This window comes from Ptychodera flava, chromosome 20 (assembly GCF_041260155.1).
Source record: "Ptychodera flava strain L36383 chromosome 20, AS_Pfla_20210202, whole genome shotgun sequence".
Classification (NCBI taxonomy): Eukaryota; Metazoa; Hemichordata; class Enteropneusta; family Ptychoderidae; genus Ptychodera; species Ptychodera flava.
In genome coordinates this window covers 13,863,090-13,881,615 of record NC_091947.1, presented here as the reverse complement: position 1 = coordinate 13,881,615, position 18,526 = coordinate 13,863,090, and the positions used below count along the sequence as shown (strand labels likewise).

Here is an 18,526-nt window from a genome sequence, read left to right as displayed (position 1 = left end):
GTTGGAGCTTTTGAAAAATAGAGATTAAAATGGTGTTATTTGGTGGCACTTGGGGAGTATTTTTGCGGGGGGGGGGGGGAGATGGTCAGAAGGGGTGTCCCCCTGCTGCTGTTGGAGCTTTTGAAAAATAGAGATTAAAATGGTGTTATTTGGTGGCGCTTGGGGAGTATTTTATGCGGGGGGAGGTCAGGAGAGGGGTGTCCCTCCTCCTGCTGTTGGAGCTTTTGAAAAATAGAGATAAAAATGGTGTTATTTGGTGGCACTGGGGGAGTATTTTTGCGGGGGGGGGGAGGTAAGGAGGGGGTGTCCCCCTCCTGCCGTTGGAGCTTTTGAAAAATAGAGATTAAAATGGTGTTATTTGGTGGCACTTGGGGAGTATTTTTGCGGGGGGGGGGAGATGGTCAGGAAGGGGTGTCCCCCTGCTGCTGTTGGAGCTTTTGAAAAATAGAGATTAAAATGGTGTTATTTGGTGGCAGTTGGGGAGTATTTTTGCGGGGGGAGGTAAGGAGGGGGTGTCCCCCTCCTGCCGTTCGAGCTTTTGAAAAATAGAGATAAAAATGGTGTTATTTGGTGGCACTGGGGGAGTATTTTTGCGGGGGGAGGGGGGTGGTCAGGAAGGGGTGTCCCCCTGCTGCTGTTGGAGCTTTTGAAAAATAGAGATTAAAATGGTGTTATTTGGTGGCACTTGGGGAGTATTTTTGCGGGGGGGGGGGAGATGGTCTGGAAGGGGTGTCCCCCTGCTACTGTTGGAGCTTTTGAAAAATAGAGATTAAAATGGTGTTATTTGGTGGCGCTTGGGGAGTATTTTATGCGGGGGGAGGTCAGGAGAGGGGTGTCCCCCTCCTGCCGTTGGAGCTTTTGAAAAATAGAGATTAAAATGGTGTTATTTGGTGGCACTTGGGGAGTATTTTTGCGGGGGGGGTGGTCAGGAAGGGGTGTCCCCCTGCTGCTGTTGGAGCTTTTGAAAAATAGAGATTAAAATGGTGTTATTTGGTGGCACTTGGGGAGTATTTTTGCGGGGGAGGTCAGGAGGGGGTGTCCCCCTCCTGCTGTTGAGCTTTTGAAAATAGAGATAAAAATGATGTTATTTGGTGGCACTTTGGGAGCATTTTTTTGGATTACACATCTTCCTCTGAAACATGGTCTTCTTGCTCCTCAGTAGCTTCCTATAGTTTTGAAAATTGACTATTTTGGTTTCCTGGCTTCCCTTTCTACTGCGTGGTGAAATGCTACATTCACCCCACCAAACATCATGCATATCTCATGATTTACAATTGATTTTGACAAGCTGAGAAGCTAAAATAAGCTAAATAATATAGTTAAATTTGCATATTTGTGTTTTTAGAGCAATTGTTGCCCTTTTTTGATCAAAACATCTATTTCTCTGTAGCAGCATGTCCAAATTGATTGGATGTGTATAGATGTGTTGAAATTTCAATATTTGTCTTTTTAGGGCAATTTATGCCATTCATGGTCAAAAAATCTGTATTCTCTGAAAGGGCTTGTCCAATTTCTTTGAAATTTGCTACACAAAACGATTATTCATGCAGATTTATTCAGTATTTGCTATCGAGAAACTTTCAAAGTTCAACCCTTTTGTGTGTTTTTGTGTTGGGATTTGTTGGATAGATGGCATTCTACGTATGTGTGTATTGTTGAATGTTAAAACATGTGTTGCTGTTGTTTTTTGAGGCTGTTTTTTTGAGAAAAAAGAATTGAAAATGCCTTTTTAAAAGCAAAATAATACATAATGACTTGATATGTTGTTTTATCATTATTGACGTGTTTCTACTTGTTCACCCATTCTTGTATTCGTCATTGCAATAAAATGCTGTGAAAAAAATGAAACTGATGTGGCCTGCATCTGTTTACCTTGATCTTAAAAGGCAAATACAACTTTCTGTCTTGACAACCATACCATAGTTTCAATGTTTTACCTGGTGTACCTGCTTGGTTTGTACGCAGGAAACAAGTAGAAAACAGGCTCTAAATTTCATAATTTTCAAGTGATCAGAATACAAAAGTCCTGAAAAGATAAGATAATCACAACTTCAGTATAAGGGATACAGTCACTCTAAATGTATAAATTAGAATTAAAAATGTGCCAGGAGGATGTACTAAAAAATACAGAAAGTTGCTTTCTGTCGGTAAAATCTAAAAAAAATTCAAAATTTTAAAGACTTTTGCAGATTTTTTTTTTACGCCTTTGTCTTCTTATTTATTTTTTTTTTATTTTGCAAACTAGTTTGAAAATTTTTTTTTCCTAACTTTCTGCTCTGAAAATTTTTTTTTTCTGTTTTTGACCACCCCCTCCCAAGATCTAATGGTCCGTCCCTTAGTACAAGAGTCCCCACACAGTTTTAATTGGCTTGTCATATTGCCAAGACTGCGTCTTACATAGATCGTCATATTGCTAATGTCTACCTTGCATGCGCAATGAACTATGCAAATTTTTGACCTGCTCCGCCACAGGACGGAGATAATGTCTGAGCTCGGAGGGAGGTCAGCGGACCCTTCTCGGCAAAAGGATAACTTCATTGACAGTATTTTACGCTGTTGTTATTTGACACAGTAGGCCTTTGCATATAAGCGTCTACAGATTGTGTTGACAAGCCGAATATCGGGTATTTCAAAATGCCGTTTGTGTAAACCAGGAGCAGTAGTCGAAACGTGGAAACAAAAAAACTTCAATTTTAATGTTACTGTCATGGGAACATTAAGACAAATTACTCTTATAATACTCCCGAGTCTGGCTAACACGTCAGCCGTTTTTCAAATTGCCATTAAAATATTAAGGTATATTTCCCCTTTAAATGATTCTAGCCCCGTTTACTGTTAGTGGGGGAGATTGCTGTAGCAATACACGATCGCAAAAAAAACCTACAAAATACGGTGTCCTAGTTTCTTGTCGCGCTCGATTTTACATTTTAGCTATTTTGACCGGGCATAAAAAAAATCCTCGATGAGTCCGCATCCTGCAGATTTGGATTCCATCTATTGTGGAGAGAATTTTCTCAATCTTTCATCGTCCTGTAGGATTTACCCACAGACTGAGATTCTATCAGTTTCATGTTATTGCGATGTAGGCTAAGTCACATTGGTTGTGTCACTGTCAGAGCGCCACTTACGGTCACCAGTGTAGAATAGCTACGTGGTTGGAAAGGCTAGAGCGTCAGTTATAAATTTCAACAAAACTATTAAAATATAAAAGTAGTCAACATTCTCTGTGGAATAAAAAAAACTAGACATTTGGGCACAAAGGCATTGCAGAGTTATAGCCTGTTAAAACTTCTGAAAAACTGACCAAATAAGAAGAAGTTGGGGAGTCCTTAGTGTATTAACTATGGTAGAGATCCCCTAGCTGTTAATAAAATGTTTAAAAAGGGAAAGTCATTATTTGTTGTTTTTCAGAAAAGTTTGACAAGGTGGTGCTGGCATTCAGAGTGAGTGACTGCTATTGTAAATGCATTTTTAGATTCTTTGAGTGTCAAAAGAGGTGTCAAAAGTGAGATTAACCAAAAAAACCTGCTCTATGACTTCAAAAGAGGGGTGCAAATATGGCTTGTTTTCAACATTTTTGACAGAATAACAGTTTTCCTACATAATTGTATACCAATTTAATCCAACTTTGAAATGAGATATGGACATGGAATTTTTACAGCCTATTAACAAGGTTACAGATAAGATTTGTACGGCACAATTTTCCTGTATTTGAAGTACTTTTTGAAAAATCACATTTTGAAATTTGAAAGAATTTTTAATAATTTTTTGATATATAAACCCATGTAAAATCATAAAAACAAATCTTATTTACAAGTCCTGCTGTACAAATCTTACAATAAATAGTGTCAATATATTTATAACTAATTTGGTAATATTAATACTATCCAATTATTATTAAATTCAAATATGTATAAAAATATGAAAAATTAAATTTTAATATTTACTGGTGTCATATTTCAAAATCATGGCTGCAAATATACAATTTTTATATTCTTTGAAGAAAATATTAACTAAGGGAGTTATCCTGAAAATTTGAACTAAATATCTTGATTCTAACACTTGAAACTTGACATTAACTCTGAGAAAAGAATTGGTGTAAAAATAGCCTTTCCAACCACCTTAACGGAAAACAAATACGATATGCGATCCTCAAACATAAAATGAGGAAATCAGGATAAGTAGGCCTGGTGCACCAGTTTGTTTGACAAAGGCAGTAATGACAAAGTATTTATCGCCTATGATACTCTGCCTAAATAAGCTTATGTCATAAAAATTATCACCTGAACTAGCGACACTAAAAAGTGACGCCAAATAGGCCTAATTTTATTTAGACCAATTGTATGTTTGTTGTCAATGATGTTTCAGAAGTGAAATATTGAGATGGTAAAGAGTTTGTGTTTTGTTGTACCTGCTATGGCGCCTTCTTCAAAATTATACTATACTGTGTACACTCCTCTACAAAACTTGAGAACAAAGGGTCTCTCGACATTTTTAACTCCCTTTCTCGGCTACCAAGGACGATCACTTGAAATAGCTTTGCCCGCGTTGGCAGGGAGTTCAAGTATTTTGGAATAAGTACCTGCGAAATTTATCTAATCTATTCCTGCAAACACAGTGCAGGTTTATCAAAGTTCAGCGCGAACTTCTGAGCGCAAACTACATTCATTCTGAAGGATGCAATGATCGTGAAACGACAAAATATGTCGCCTGCTGGAAATAAAGACGCCACCAACGTTGACTACAACGTTGATGTTTCTCAGGGTGCATGTCTCGCGCTGTTCGCCAGGTCCCAAAGCGGTAGCTGCTCGTGAGTTGAGTAAGGGACTGGTCAGTTTCTTCGGCCTGGGGGGGGGGGGGGCCGGTGGATTATTTTTTGCCGACGTCAAAAAGTGGCTGACCCCCCCTATTCCAAATTTTGAAAACAGGGTGACCCCCCTATTCCAAATTTCTAAAACAGGGTGACCCCCCCCCCCGGCGCGACAAAGGTAAAACAAAAGATGGACATAAATTATATATATATATATATATATATATATATATATATATATATATATATATATATATATATATATATATATATATATTATATTTTACATTTTACATATATTTATATTTTAAATAGTCATTCTATGTTTTAGTGAAATTGTTGACATGTCAGTTGTAAGATAGGAATTTCAAAGTGTCAATCTTAAAGTTTAAATACAGTACATTTTGAATGAGCTGTATTTTGAATGAGCTGTGAATGTATTTCACACTTTCTCTGCTTAACCAGATGTCCTGAACTGTTGTACAGAAATGGATGTCAATCATTAATATCAAAGAGGAAAAAGCAGTGAATCAAAAACTTTGATGGGTGTTAAGACTTGCCAACCATCCAATTAAATCTACTGAGGAGCCATAGAGAGCTTTTTTAGCCAAATCTGATGTGTACAGTGTCTGAGAGGACCTTTTCTGTGTAACATTGAAACCATAAAAGCACAGCTAATAATGACAAAAACTGCCTTTTTTAACTGTTATTTTGTTCATAAAAAAGCATCTTTCTACAGAAAACCTATGAAACAAAGGAAAATAATTGCATCAATGAGAAGGAAAGATATCTTGTCATTTTTCTATCTCTAAAATAAGTCACTGTATCAAATATATATTGTGAAATATTTGTGCATGTTGCTTTCTCATACTGAATTCTCACAGAGAGAACAGAAAAGTATCAGGAATTTGTCATCCTTTTCATATGAAATGCAGATTTCATAATGGTACACTTTCACTTAGCAAACATCAAGATATCTCTGAAAGTATGGCGCTCGAAGGGCGCGCCAAAAAATATGGAACATCCTGATATCTCTGATATATATGCCTTGTATATTAAAGTCATGCACCTGAAGGGCATGCTGAAAGATGTATGATATATTAACGTAATGAGCTTGAAGAGCACGCTAAAACAGATATCTCTGATGTATGTATGCTTGATATGTTAAAGTTGGGCGTGCTGAAAAATATGACTGATTATTAAAGTTACGCGCCCGAAGGGCGCACCGAAAAATACAACTGAATGATGAATTTTGTGGCTGACACTAGCATTTTAGGCAATGATGAGCCTGTGTCAAAATTCAAAAACACTGACCCGACCCCCCTATTGGGCATTTCAAAAACATGGTGACCCCCCCTATCACCAAAGTCAAAAAAAGGGTGACCCCCCCATGAATCCACCGGCCCCCCCCCAGGCTGAAGAAACTGACCAGTCCCTAAGATGCAATCCGGACATAGGATTGTATCTTCACACAAGCCAATCAATAAAAGATACATGTAATATATCATTACGATTGTTTTACTTTTTTCAAACCAGGAGGTCACGAAAAGATATTTTTTTTCACCGTAAGTACCCATTTTTTGTATCATCTTCAAACTGTCCCGCATGCACGAAAATTCATCCCGAGTCCATGCAACGATTCCAGTGTTTTACGCCACCATACATCGATATCCAACGTGACTGTGTATGATACATGTAGGCCTACCTATTGTTCTGACAAATGAAAAATATTCAAGAGAAAATTACTGGTAGAAACTTCCGTTGGATTTTTTTTTTGGTCAAAGAATTAATGAATTCCATCGTCATCAACATCCAATGCAAGTTTCATGATTTAATCGTGCGATCATTTCGTCAAACATGTTCGCTCAACAAACTGAGTGTCGAACTCAGACGTATATTCTGCAGAGTACAACGTATACGTCAACAAACGTGACCGTAGTCAACACTGTAGTCCAGCATGCAGCAATCCCTGGTCCTATACGTGATGGATGTCATGCACGTAGTGTCCCGAGCCAAATGCCAATGACATCCCACGCCATACCATACCATACTGTGTCTCCATCAACAGTTGTAAACAAACGACGCGTCGCGTACATAGTATGCAGTTAGCCATACTGTGACGTCTTGACATGGAAGACTTTTACATCACTTTTAATCTAGCGTTGCTCTATCACTCCTGCCATTCATATTTTCGGCTGTTTGTAACACCGCCTCTCTAGGGCCAGTCGAACACTCCCGACATACGCGTATGCCGCCAGCTGTGTCAAATTTACAGTTAGTTTATTTACGTTTATTTATTGGCTGGCTCGAAACTCATTGATAGCTTTTGGATAGAAAAACTGTCCCCGGGGCGCAGCTAGTAGCTAGTCAAGACAACCCATGGCCCATCCGGGGGCCAATCGTACCAATGTTGCAACCGGCGCTACTCCAACGTGTGGAGTAGCGAGGCCTCGCCGAACACGTACGACAGAGAGCGTATGCTTATCAAACCACTTATTTTTCTGAGGTTACAGAAGAGACTGAGACCTCGTCAAACTGATCAACTCAAAGAAGCAAATTCTGGGAAATATTTGGAATGGTATTTAAAATCAGCTGAAATTACCCCATCCACTGTTTCTAGTCTTGATATTCGAGTATCCGTAGCAACATGAGCGAAGGCATCATTTGACCTCATTAATTTCTGCCTGACGTCACCGTCAACTTTTGTTTATCTAGGCGTACGGCGTGTGTTTGATTGGAATCGATATGCTGTTGAAATTAATGACTTAACCCCACTGCTATTACAAAATGATTATGTAGAGAAAGTCACTTTTGCGACCAAGATGAGACCATTTTGAAATAAAACGAATAAAAAGGCAGTTATAATGCGATAATAGTTACTCTGAGCCAATCGAGAGCAGTTATAATGTAAACAGAAATATTTTCCACGCATGGGCAATCGAGGTTGTAACCGATGCGTACTTCTCAGAACAGCCTCTATCACTTTCTTCGTGAGACATGCCAACATACAGTTCAGTAGGGGAGTGCAAGCATAATTCGTTGTGGTGTTTGAGGCCCTGTTTTTTCACCGTAGTCGCAGTTTTGTCACCAACTTTGTGACAGAACTTTGCCGTGCACTATGTCGTACAATCCAGAATTACGTGCGCAAGGTCAATTTGACTATCAGAATGCCAGCGGAGAAGTTTCGGAAACCGGGACCCCGGGAAAATTTCGACCACTGGACGCCGATGTCGGTGCAACTGATAAGTTGAACCAGTATGCCGACCAAGTCGACGGTGTTTTAGCGACGGAAAATCAAAATGGATCTATTGATGTTGGCGATTCGGTGCGTGTAACAACTCCAGAAAGTGAAGAGACGGATCGACCTGGCGAAAAACCTCAAACCAACGGAGGTATCGACCAAGACGCGCTGGATGTGGAACAACCAGTCGGCGAAGTGCAAGTACAACTTGAGGCCAGTCTGACAGTCGACGATGAGGCCGCTGCGGGGAAAGGTGAGGATGCGGTGACGGTCGAAGGAGGGCAGGCTGAGGCGCCAAAGGTAGGTGACGATGTTAACGATAGTATTGCACAAGAACGCCCGGAGGGCCCAGACGTGAGCGTTGATGTAAAGGCAGAGGAAAGTGAAGGCAAAGAAAAAGATGTTGCCGTCGGGCCGGATACAGTGCCATCCGCCGAAAATGGCCCGAACGAGGACGACGCTACCTCGAAGAAAGTTAAACGACGAAGCTTCCTCGAGTCGTTGCACTTCCCGAAATTTGATTTTCCACCCGGTCGGAAACATCACAACATAGGTACGCAAACACCCACAACTGAAAAAGAGAGGGAGAAGGAGATGAAGAAAGGCAAAGTTCTGAAGGAGAAGAAACCGAAAAAGAGCAAGGAAAAGCAGAAAGACAAAAAGGGCGGCAAAAGTAAAGGCAAAGACAAGAAAAGTGAAGCGGAAGGAAAGCCAGAAGAAAAGGAGGTTAAAGTCGAAGTTGGTGGGCCTGAAGTGGACGAGGACGTGAAAGTCACGGTTGCTCTTGAAAAGGAGGGCAAAGAGTCTGATAAGGATGTCAGCAAGGATGACGTTTCATCGAAAGATGATGGCGAGGAGGAAGAGGATAAGGCGCCCGATCTCGAGTGGGATCTTGAGAGGGAGATACGAATGGTGGAGGAGGAATTTGCCAAGATTGACGACCTTCGAGGTGATGAACAAGTAGAGAAACCCAAGGAAGAGGACGACAAACCCACAGAAGAAACCAAGTCTGAAGAACCAGCAAGTGAGCCACAAGAACCAGAAAAAATCGTGGAGGTGACGGGGGCTGATGTACCTGCGCCAGAAAATCCACAAGTCGTAGAAGTACAAGCCGAGGTACAGGCCGAGCCTGTTCAGCCTGTCCTAGTGAAAACCAAACCGACCAAACCCCGTAAAACTGTAATTGAGACTGGACTCGTGATGAAAGTCGAAGAAACTGCCACACCTGAGGAGCCCAAAGAAATACCAGCAAAACCAGAAGAAAATGTTGAAGTACCTGCAATGCCGGAAGAAACTGTCGAAGTACCTGAGAAGCTGGAAGAAACTGTCGAAGTCTCTGAGAAGCCGGAGGAAACTGTTGAAGTATCCGCAATGCCGGAAGAAACTGTTGAAGCACCTGCAATGCCAGAAGAAAGTGTTGAAGTAGAAGTTACCCCAGATGGTGTGGTTGATGTGCCTACAACACCAGATGAAGCAGTGGCTGTAGAGATCACACAAAAGGAAACAGTTGAGATACCAGTCGCACCAGAAGAAAAGCCGCCAACCGTAGAAACAGAAGAAATCAAAGTTAACACACCTGACGAACCGGTCGAAGTTCACGGTGTGACAGAACAACCAGCCGAGGTACAGATCGCTGTGGAGGAGCCAGCTGAAAAACCAGAGGTTGTGGTCACCGAAGAGAAACCAACAGAACCGGAGAAGGAAACCAAAGTGTCATTTGAGTCCAACGTAAAGCCTGTCAAAATTAAACCCAAACCCAAACGCCCAAGAAGTGTGATAGAGACAGGCCTTGTTGTGGTTCCAGCGGGCACAACCCCAGCGGAGGTGACAGTAACACAGCCTGATAAAGAAGCATCTGTTTCATCACTTAGCAGCTCTGACCACGATACATCAAAGGAGGCCATTGTAGAGACAGACGACAAATCAAAGAAGCCGGATAAGAAGAAGAAAAAGGAGAAGGAGAAAAAAGAAAAAGTCGACAAGAAGAAACAGGCCAAGGCAAAAGATGAAAAAGAAAAGGCTAAAGAACCAAAGGAGGAAAAGGAAGCCGGCAAGATAGAAATTGAAAAAGAAGTTACCGTAAAGACAGAAACAAAAGTGGAAGTTGTACAGGTACAGAAAGTTGAAGCTGAACCAGAAAAACCAGAGAAGAGAAAGAAAGAAGAGAAGGAACCGAAAGAAAAACCAAAGAAGAAGGAAAAGAAAGAGGAAGGAGAAAAGAAAGAAAAGGCAAAGAAGAGGAAAGATGATGAAACTAAAGAAGATGAAGATGAGCATGCAAAGAAAAGGAAGGAAGAGGAGAAAAAGAAGAAAAAAGACAGGTCACCTTGGAAACTGAAACACAAGGGCAAGGCAAGAACAAAGAGCGATTCAAGCGGAGAAAATGTTGAGATTACCGTCACAACTCCGACCGGTGACACCACTGAAGAAATCGAGGTGCCAAGATCAGATGTTGACACCACAAGATCTGAGGGGGATGCGTCAGATACACGCCTCCTCAGTGTAAGTACTCTATCCAGTGAAGGGGATCGCACACCCACAGATGGGGACTCCTTACGTCCTCTAAGCCAAGCTAGTGAGCCTGAGGGTGGGGATACATCCCCTCCTGTGAGTCCATCTTCTCCAGGAGGAGGAGGAGATTCCCCTTTTGAAGATACCACCACCAAGAAAGATGTGATTGAAATCCGTCCCATCAGTCCAATTTCGACAACGTCTGAAGATTCAACACTTCGTCCAACAGGACAAATAATAACTGAAGAGGAGCTAAAAAAACCAGGTAAGCCTTTTAAAAAATATTACAACTCTATAGATAGCTAAATAACTTCATAAATTTTACACACACACACACACACACACACACACACATATTATATATATATATATATATATATATATATATATATATATATATATATATATATATATATATATATATATATATATATATATATATAACTTAACCCTTTGAGTGCCAAAGTCAATTTTTGTTGCCTTTACAAAATGTACCCAAGTCAATTGTTTTCAGAGTTTTGCCAAAATTTTGATAAAAAATTGTAGGCAATGAAATGTGATATCCATTTGGTCCAAAGTTATTTAAAAAATTACAGAAAAATTCCTAAAAACTGGTAAAGTGTTGCACTAAAGTTTTGTTGGGAAAAATTAAAGCACTCAAAGGGTTAAAATGTTTTGTATAAATACAAATATTTATGTTCCATGATATATATGTGTCTATATATTGCATGACGTAATAGTGTTAACGTGTAATGTACACATACATGTATCATTTTATGTCTCTGTAAATGTGCAGTCACATTGTTTCAGCATTTTTTACTCAAATATGAAAATTATTGAACTCTTTTGTCAATTTTGAAATCAACACATGAAAAATACAAAGCTCAATTCAAATAGTGTACTAATTCTAAGGTTACTTGTATTATTGAATTCTGTGAGAATAGATTTTCAGATTCAAAATACAAATAAGGAAATATACAATTTTGTAAACAATTAATTTTTTGCCTAGAACAAGTGACACGTCTCTGCTTCTGTTTTGAATTTGCTCGGAATTAATTTTATATTAAATTGTCGGCACCATTTTGACAATGAGGCATAGCAGGCATCTACAGTAGGCATGAGACTGAAATTCCAAGTACAGTTCTAAAATTAAATATGACACATCATCATCAACGGCGTCAAACATTTTGCTGTGCTATAAAGTGAAGTTACAGCCTGTGCATTGACATCTAACAACAACTGTTTTGAGTTCAAAATTGGTTGCTCATCATCAACTTCACATACCAGTATAGCTGTGGAAATATGTGTGATTACAGCTTGGGTAAGTGATAAATGATGGAAAGTTGCGTTAGAAGTCCTCGTTTTGTTGACTGTTGTCATGGAGATTCCTATACAAGAGTGTAAACGTTAGCACAGTTTCTCATGACAGATTGTGTAAATTAAACAACATGATCGGTATCTAGGCCACAGTTAGTGTTTATATCCATGGTTTAAAATCATACTGAAATAGTCATTGGTCATAGGGGCCCTCTAGGGATAACAAATATTTGCATTATTTATTCACATACGACTCTAGAAGTTTGTCGGTAACTTGAGATAATTACATGTAAAAGAGCAAGACGTGAATTGTTACACGGTAATTTATTTTTGCCCTGTTTTCCTGTGTTTACAAAACTAGGGATGCCCGAGGCTTGCTTACTGTTGTGTGAAGATAAGAATGGACAGTGAAATTGATCTAAATGTTATCACACTTGTGTAATTGGTTTGTAAAGTTGTTTCAAAACTTGCCTTAGAAGTTGCACTGACTTGTTATAATTGCGGTGAAAATCAGAGAGCTTTTATGGACCCCTAATAAACACACACCATGGGAGTACACTTTGCGGTGCACTTCACATACGCAGAATCATATTACATTCCTTACCGCCGCCCTGAGTGTCACAGCCAAGTCAGTGTCTAGTTGTCATTAGACTCTTGTTGTCTTCGCACTGTATGAAGTTCTTTGTGCAAAAAAAATCATGATCCGCGGGAAAAGAGGTGTACATACGCCAGAAGCAGTACGTGAGAAAGTTCTCGAAATGTACGTGGATGGAAAGTCATTTCGACAGATATCAGCGTAAGACATGCTGTGAAAGTCATCCTCAGAAATGAAGACGGGCACTATCCGTGTTTGGGAATAGTACGAGAACTCGACTTTGAACATATACTCGGCCATGGCCACTACTGAAATACAAGTGTGTGTACACTTGTAGGAAACATTTATCCCACAACATAGACACTAATCAGTTCCTACACGAGAGGTTTTATTGCTTTACTTCAGCAATTACAGCTGAAGCCTGCTGTGAAACAACACTTTCATCCGTCTGTTCTTTGCCGCAAGTTAATTACAAGTACTGATACTGCAGCAAGTTTTGGAACAACTTTACAAACCAATTACACAAGTGTGATAACATTTGGATCAATTTCACTGTCCATTCTTATCTTCACACGACCATAAATGTTTTCACTACATAAAAGTTTGTATGTCCTGTCCACAGAAGTTGTAGCCGTAGGCTGGTACTGGTGGTTAGTATTTTCAGCGATGAACAGAGGCCATGTTGGGGATTTGGCAACTGTTGATCAAGTAGGTGATTATGACAAAGAGGTTTTAACAGGGCCATGTTAAGTGGAAGCTAGATAAACAATTTGTGTACAAATCACTGATCGGTTTATATAAGTGATTAAATGAATAAGTGATATCCCACAGGGCTTGTTCTCTGCATGGTATCTAGTTCAGCCTAATGGGCTAACAATATAATTCATTGCAAGTTAGGAAGTCCAAACAAATTACCTTATATTCTGAGTTGTGCCTGTTGCTATGGAGGTCATCTCACTGTTTCAACCAGTGGTGTTGTAATTAATAAATATTCTGTATCAGTATTAAACTCTCTGACCTTGAGAAAGCTGGTAAAATTTCCCACACACAGTAGACTTGATTTTATTCAACCATGCCCTTTTGAAGTTACATGTAATTAATCAGATAGAAATTTGTATTTTAAATTAATTAAAAGAGAGACTTTGAGAGACACGGTTGTTGGCATATCCCCCAGTATCAGGCATTTGTGCCATTTGTGCTGTACTTAATAACACCTTCCCATGGCCCTAGCTTGGAATGCTCAGACTTATATACAGAACGTGAAATGTCATGCCATCAAAATTTGAAGTGAGATTTCTGACAGTTTTTGAATAGTTCTAATTGAGATCATTAATGAGCTGCTCTGATGAAAGATCATAGCAGGATATTTTGTGACTGAGGAATGAAATTACGAAATTAAATGATAACATTCAGATGGATGTCAATATTATATGATGATAATCATGTGTCAGATAATGTCAAGTGATTACGCTCGTGATTTCATAATTGCAATCCAAACTGTTCACAGCAGAAGTTTATTGTTTATATAATAAATATTTGAAGTATGATATGTATTCTAATGTGTGTCTCCCAAACTAATCCCTTGTTGTCCCAAGAGCAAAAACAGTTGTAGTGATTTAATTTAATTTGATGTAATGAATTTTATTATGAATATGTAAATTCATAGTTCTGGTAAAGTGTAGAGAAATGTTGTGTTGCTGTTGACCTTGTAGTCACCATTGCGATCATTGTTACCGCATGGATGAATTTAGTTAGAGATTTGCATGAACAGCTTACATACCATGATAACATCAAAACTCTGGACCTACCAGACACTAATAGGGACTGTGACCTTGAGCAATGTCGACTTTTAGCCGGAGTATTAACCCTTTGAGCGCCAAAGTCAATTTTTGTCACCTTTAAATATTTACCCCAGTCAATTTTTTTCAGATTTTTGCCAAAATTTTGATAAAAAGCTGTAGCCGATGAAATTTGATGTCCATTTGGTTCAAAATTAACAAAACAATTACAGAAAACTTTATAAAGATTGGTAAAATGTTGCACTAAAATTTTGGTGGGAAAACTACAGAACTCAAAGGTTTAAACAAACAAATCAGATATTAACTTCTTTGCAGGAATTAGTCCGTTTCTGAAGTAGTTAATATATGTTTGTAAAAAATTGTGATAGATTGAAGTTATTTTTCATGCCACATATTGGTAGCTGTGCCAAGTTGCTTTTGACTAAAAAAAAATATGATATGAGAATCATCTGTGATATCATGCTAAACATACATGAATGAATATTGAAGAGATAGTATACTTATATGCCAAGAATTTTAAATTTTAACTGTGTATGACGCATGGTCCTATGATTGTCGTGCTGGCGTTATTTCAAAATGTTTTTTTGTCGTAGCATGTGATTAACCACAATGACATACGCTGCGTTTAGGATCGGTTGAAAATCTATTTTCATAAAAATGTGACAGGTCGAATCCAGTACGTCTATTGAGCAGCAGAGGATTGTGGGATTGAATCAGTTGATTTGCAAATCTGTGTAAACACTTCATTTGTTTTCATTTTTGCAGCAAGTATGCGAATTCCTTGTTAAAATTATTGATTATGTAAAATGATTGAAATTCTGGTGAATTACGTGATCATCCAAAGTCAAAAATAAATTGTCAGTGTTGTTCAGTTTTCTTCAAACTTCCGAGTATATTACATAATTATAGGAAATTGCTGAAATTCAGGATGTACTACTGTTGTTGAACAATATGATAACAGTTTACGTGTCCTGCCTAAAACTTTTCCTGTTTTACCATGACATTTACACCGATGAAAATTTTACCACTAAAATATTTTCCTTGTGTGATCATAACTTCATTTCTGTATTGAATTTCTTTTGAGTTTGAATATTTTAAAGGTGGTTGACTTGAAGAAAATAACTTTGGGTAGTAGCTGATTTTCCACGGATCAGTTGATGTAAATGTTCACGGATCAGTGATCAAGTATGTACAATAATGAAGTGATACACAGTCAGAATAAATACCTATGTGGACCTGACAAGGGAGTTCATGGGAAACTTGCTCGGACCAAAGTCACTTTCATAAAGTTAACAACTTTTCAAATATGCAGACACTCAAAAATTACACAGAGAAATGTCTTGAGAATAGACGTGTTTATTATTGCATCGTCTGAGCTTGAACATCTTTCTGTCTGAACTTGAATTCTGTGATAGAACAATCTTTCCACTTTCCCATATGCCTGGATATTGGTAATATTCTGAGATGCATGAGAAAACAGACAATGCACAGCATTTGTTTTTGTCAAATATTGTTGATGCCTGTTTTGGAACCTACACAAATGTAATATTTTTCACTTTATAACCCTTTGAGTGCTGAAGTTAATTTTTGTTGCCTTTATAAAATATAATTAACACTGACAATTTTTTCAGAATTTTACAAAAATTCTAGTCAAAAACTGTAGCCATTCAATTAGTGAATTCCGTTCGGTCCAAAATTATAAAAAACATACAGAAAAATTCATAAAAATTTGTAAAATGTTGCATTAAAATTTTGGTTGGAAAAAATTACAGCACTCAAAGGGTTAAACTCTGTAGATATATTCCACCTTCACACAAAGCTTCTCTGGGTCTCACATTGCTTGTAACTTATCTTTTTTTTTTTTCCACCCTCGATATGTTTTGTTAAATCTCATAAAACAATGGAAAATTGTCATTTTCTGTTTATTTTTCAATCGGTGTAAGCATTCCAATGGCTCGGTTAATTTTATCAATCTTTGTTACTGAACACAGTTGATAGAAACACCACTACAGACCATCAATTCAGAGACCATGTACCGACTTGTACTTGCCATTTGTGGCAGCTTCATCAGTATTCAGTCATTTGCGTTTCTAACTCTTGATCGTAAACTCATATAGCAATTAAGATTTAAGCATCAACATCAAAACATTTTTTGGGCATAATATATCACATCTCATGTTATTTTTCTGTTTTTTTTGTATTATATTTTTTTTCGGTACGTTTGGTATTGGTAAATTTCTTCATTTTATAGTACCAGTCCTAAGCATAAATAATTTCATGTACCAAAGTTGATTTTGGCATTGACTTTAATAAGTATAATTAGGTTAATACAGATAACACATTTCAGGACTAAATGTTTGATTCTGTGCATTTGCTACATTTGAGGGTGCAAGAATCAGGAATTTACTCCCCTCGGATTAACTTCTGTTCATAATTATAGTACATCGTTTTCCAATATTGCCCAGTTATTTGGAAAAATACCTCATAAAAAAAGGCTGACGCAATCACCTATGACTTCATGAATCTTGAGTTTCTAGATGTGATGGAATGTCTGGCAAAAGTTTGCAGGATGAAAGTGAAATTTTCTAGCCTATTTTTGAAACTGATAAAATGATATACAAGTAATGTGACGGCATCATTGTTGTCGCACAGTAATTAAGAACCTTATGATGAGGTCTGGTAATTTTTGCTTGAGAATAGAACGTATACATGATTATATGTAAAAGACTGGTGTTGTCTATATCATAAGGAGAAATACAGCCCTGGAATATTGCCTCAGGAGTTCTGGCAAAGTTGTATGTAAGCAGTAGGTGGTGTTTTATTACATTAGGTAGTCGAAAAATCAGCTCAGTCAGTCGAAAAATGTGATGATATGAAAGAAAAAATTGGAAAATAAAGAGCAAATGTGTTAATGGCATTTGAGAGATTATATGCACCAGAGTCATAACAAATCTGTTATGTTAACTGATAACATTTATGGAAATAATTCTGCGGATTTTCAACCATGGCGGTTTGTTCGATTGGGCTTTTGCCAATATAAACAGTTGGAGGGCTTTCAGATTTCAATTGGCTGAATGGAGTATCCATGCGTACGGGCATCATGTCCTTTCTGAAAGTAAATCATTTGACCCAGACAGGCACAGGGTTATAAAGTCCCACTGATGGGCTAAAAACTTCGCAGTGCCCCAATGAGAAATGCGGGCATCAAATTTTTTTGTTGCCTCAAAAGACAGATGTTGTTTTTTCAAAGTAGGAACTATTGCAGGCTTCTAGGCCTGCCCAAATGGTCAGTAGAGCAGTTTTTGTGGTTTTGCTCATCATAAGAAAGACATGAATATTAATAAGGACAGCAGCTCTTCATAAATTTGTGTGATCTTGTTCGCTTTATCAATACAGGCTCGGTTTTCTCAGCATATTGGTTGCAACATTGCAGCTAGAAAACGGGGAAATTCAATGAAATTAAATTTAGTAAAAAATATTTCCTGTCATATGTTGCAGCCTAGAACCTTCCAGTATTTGCATGGAAAGCCACATCATAAATATCAGTTATAACAAGTTTTCAGTATCAAACACCGTCAAGTAATATATGATATCTCGGAGATAAACTGTATTTTGGTATGTTTATAGTAGTTTGTACTTCACAAGCAGAGTTAGAACTATTGATCAGTGTAAAATGTGGACAAAATGACGACATTTTCACAATGTTTTAAATTCATTATGATAGACGTTTAACGTGCTGCATTCCTATCCAGTGATTTTCACCAGTATCAAGTGTTGCAGGGCGGTTCAGATACCAAAGAAAATATCATAGAAATTGAACAGAAAGCACACAGTGCAGTTTCACTCAGCATCGTGCAAGGACAAAATTTCTCTTAGAAATGTTTGTTTAGATGCTTGCGAGTGTGGTTGCCATATGACAGCCAGGCAGATTCATCAGAAAAGCATGTGGCCCTAAATGCGGCAGTTTATATTACCATTGTTAAGTGATTTAATAGTTCTGGTGAGGTTTGATTTCAATAAACATCATACACTATGGCAAAACTATTAGACGCATCGCCCCAGACTATTTGTAAAGACACTAATTTGTACAAGATGGAAAGGGTCAGGGACTCGGAGGCCTGCCTCTCACGACTCAACATCAAATCTTGTCTCTACATCCGTAACATTTTTGTTTACCAGCGGATAGTCAAATTTCATTTCATTTTGTTTATCCAGAGTACTTGGAAAGTTCATGACACGGAGAAATTTAGCCC

General features: G+C 38.2%; 1 protein-coding gene across 2 annotated transcripts in view; it reads left to right on the top strand.

Annotated features, from left to right (window-relative positions):
- The first annotated feature begins 6,996 nt into the window (after positions 1-6,996).
- Positions 6,997-18,526, top strand: part of LOC139120096 (enolase-phosphatase E1-like) — a 61,075-nt gene continuing 49,545 nt past the window's right edge. For both annotated transcript variants that reach the window (XM_070684184.1, XM_070684183.1), the window contains exon 1: positions 6,997-10,827. In XM_070684184.1, the coding sequence (XP_070540285.1) occupies positions 7,929-10,827 (2,899 nt within the window). In that variant the 5' untranslated portion in view covers positions 6,997-7,928. The remainder of the gene's footprint in view (positions 10,828-18,526) is intronic.